We start from the raw sequence: 699 nt of genomic DNA, 5'->3' as shown, positions 1-699 counted from the left end.
GTATCCGAAATGCTTCTCGTTTTGCGCTGTCCTCCCGTTCAAATGAAATCGCCGCCAATCATATTTCCAAGCTCGCGCCAGGGGGTGGAGGGGTTACAAGGCTCGCGTCTTGTGCTGCATTCACTTTCACTCGGACATTAGAGATTTTCTCTCATAAATGTCCGATGAGCCACAACTTTTCTTTCAAAACAAAGCTGCCAANTAGCTCATCAGGAAACTGATGCTGAGGCCGTCACAGAAACTGTCCCAACATGTACATTTAACACCATCGCTCAATGATCCATAACATCAGCTGTAATAATGTCTAGCTAATCTAGTTTACACAGGCCAATAAACACATGGGCGTGCGCCGTGCGCACCAACCAACAACAGAATGCTGAGGTGCGAAGTGCAGATTCAACGGGAGGATGTGTTGCACTACAGTAGGCAGCTTGAGTCTAACAACTGGAGCTATATTCTGTACCACTTCCTGATAAAAGTGGGCTAAATGGTGATGAGGCAGAAAGGAAACTATAACTCTCAAGGTTGAGCAATTTGATAAAGCACTGGAACGGTAAATGTAAACTAAATATGCACTAGTCTGCCATATTTTTGTTTTTCCTTATGTGCCGTGCTTGGCTTGTTAGAGTGACACACACACACACACACACACACACACACACACACACACACACACACACACACACACACACACACACA

General features: G+C 45.3%; 1 protein-coding gene across 1 annotated transcript in view; it reads right to left on the bottom strand.

Annotated features, from left to right (window-relative positions):
- Nucleotides 1-417: 417 nt before the first annotated feature.
- The window catches only part of LOC104961186 (neural-cadherin-like), a gene marked incomplete at its 5' end in the record, with an annotated part of 68,308 nt that continues 68,026 nt past the window's right edge, over nucleotides 418-699 (bottom strand). The window contains one exon of the mRNA XM_010789425.1: nucleotides 418-450. Within this exon, the coding sequence (XP_010787727.1) occupies nucleotides 418-450 (33 nt within the window). The remainder of the gene's footprint in view (nucleotides 451-699) is intronic.

This window comes from Notothenia coriiceps, unplaced genomic scaffold, assembly GCF_000735185.1.
Source record: "Notothenia coriiceps isolate Sejong01 unplaced genomic scaffold, NC01 NC01_scaffold00032813, whole genome shotgun sequence".
NCBI lineage: Eukaryota > Metazoa > Chordata > Actinopteri > Perciformes > Nototheniidae > Notothenia > Notothenia coriiceps.
Note: the sequence above shows the minus strand (reverse complement) of the source record. Positions and strands in the feature narration are given on the sequence as shown.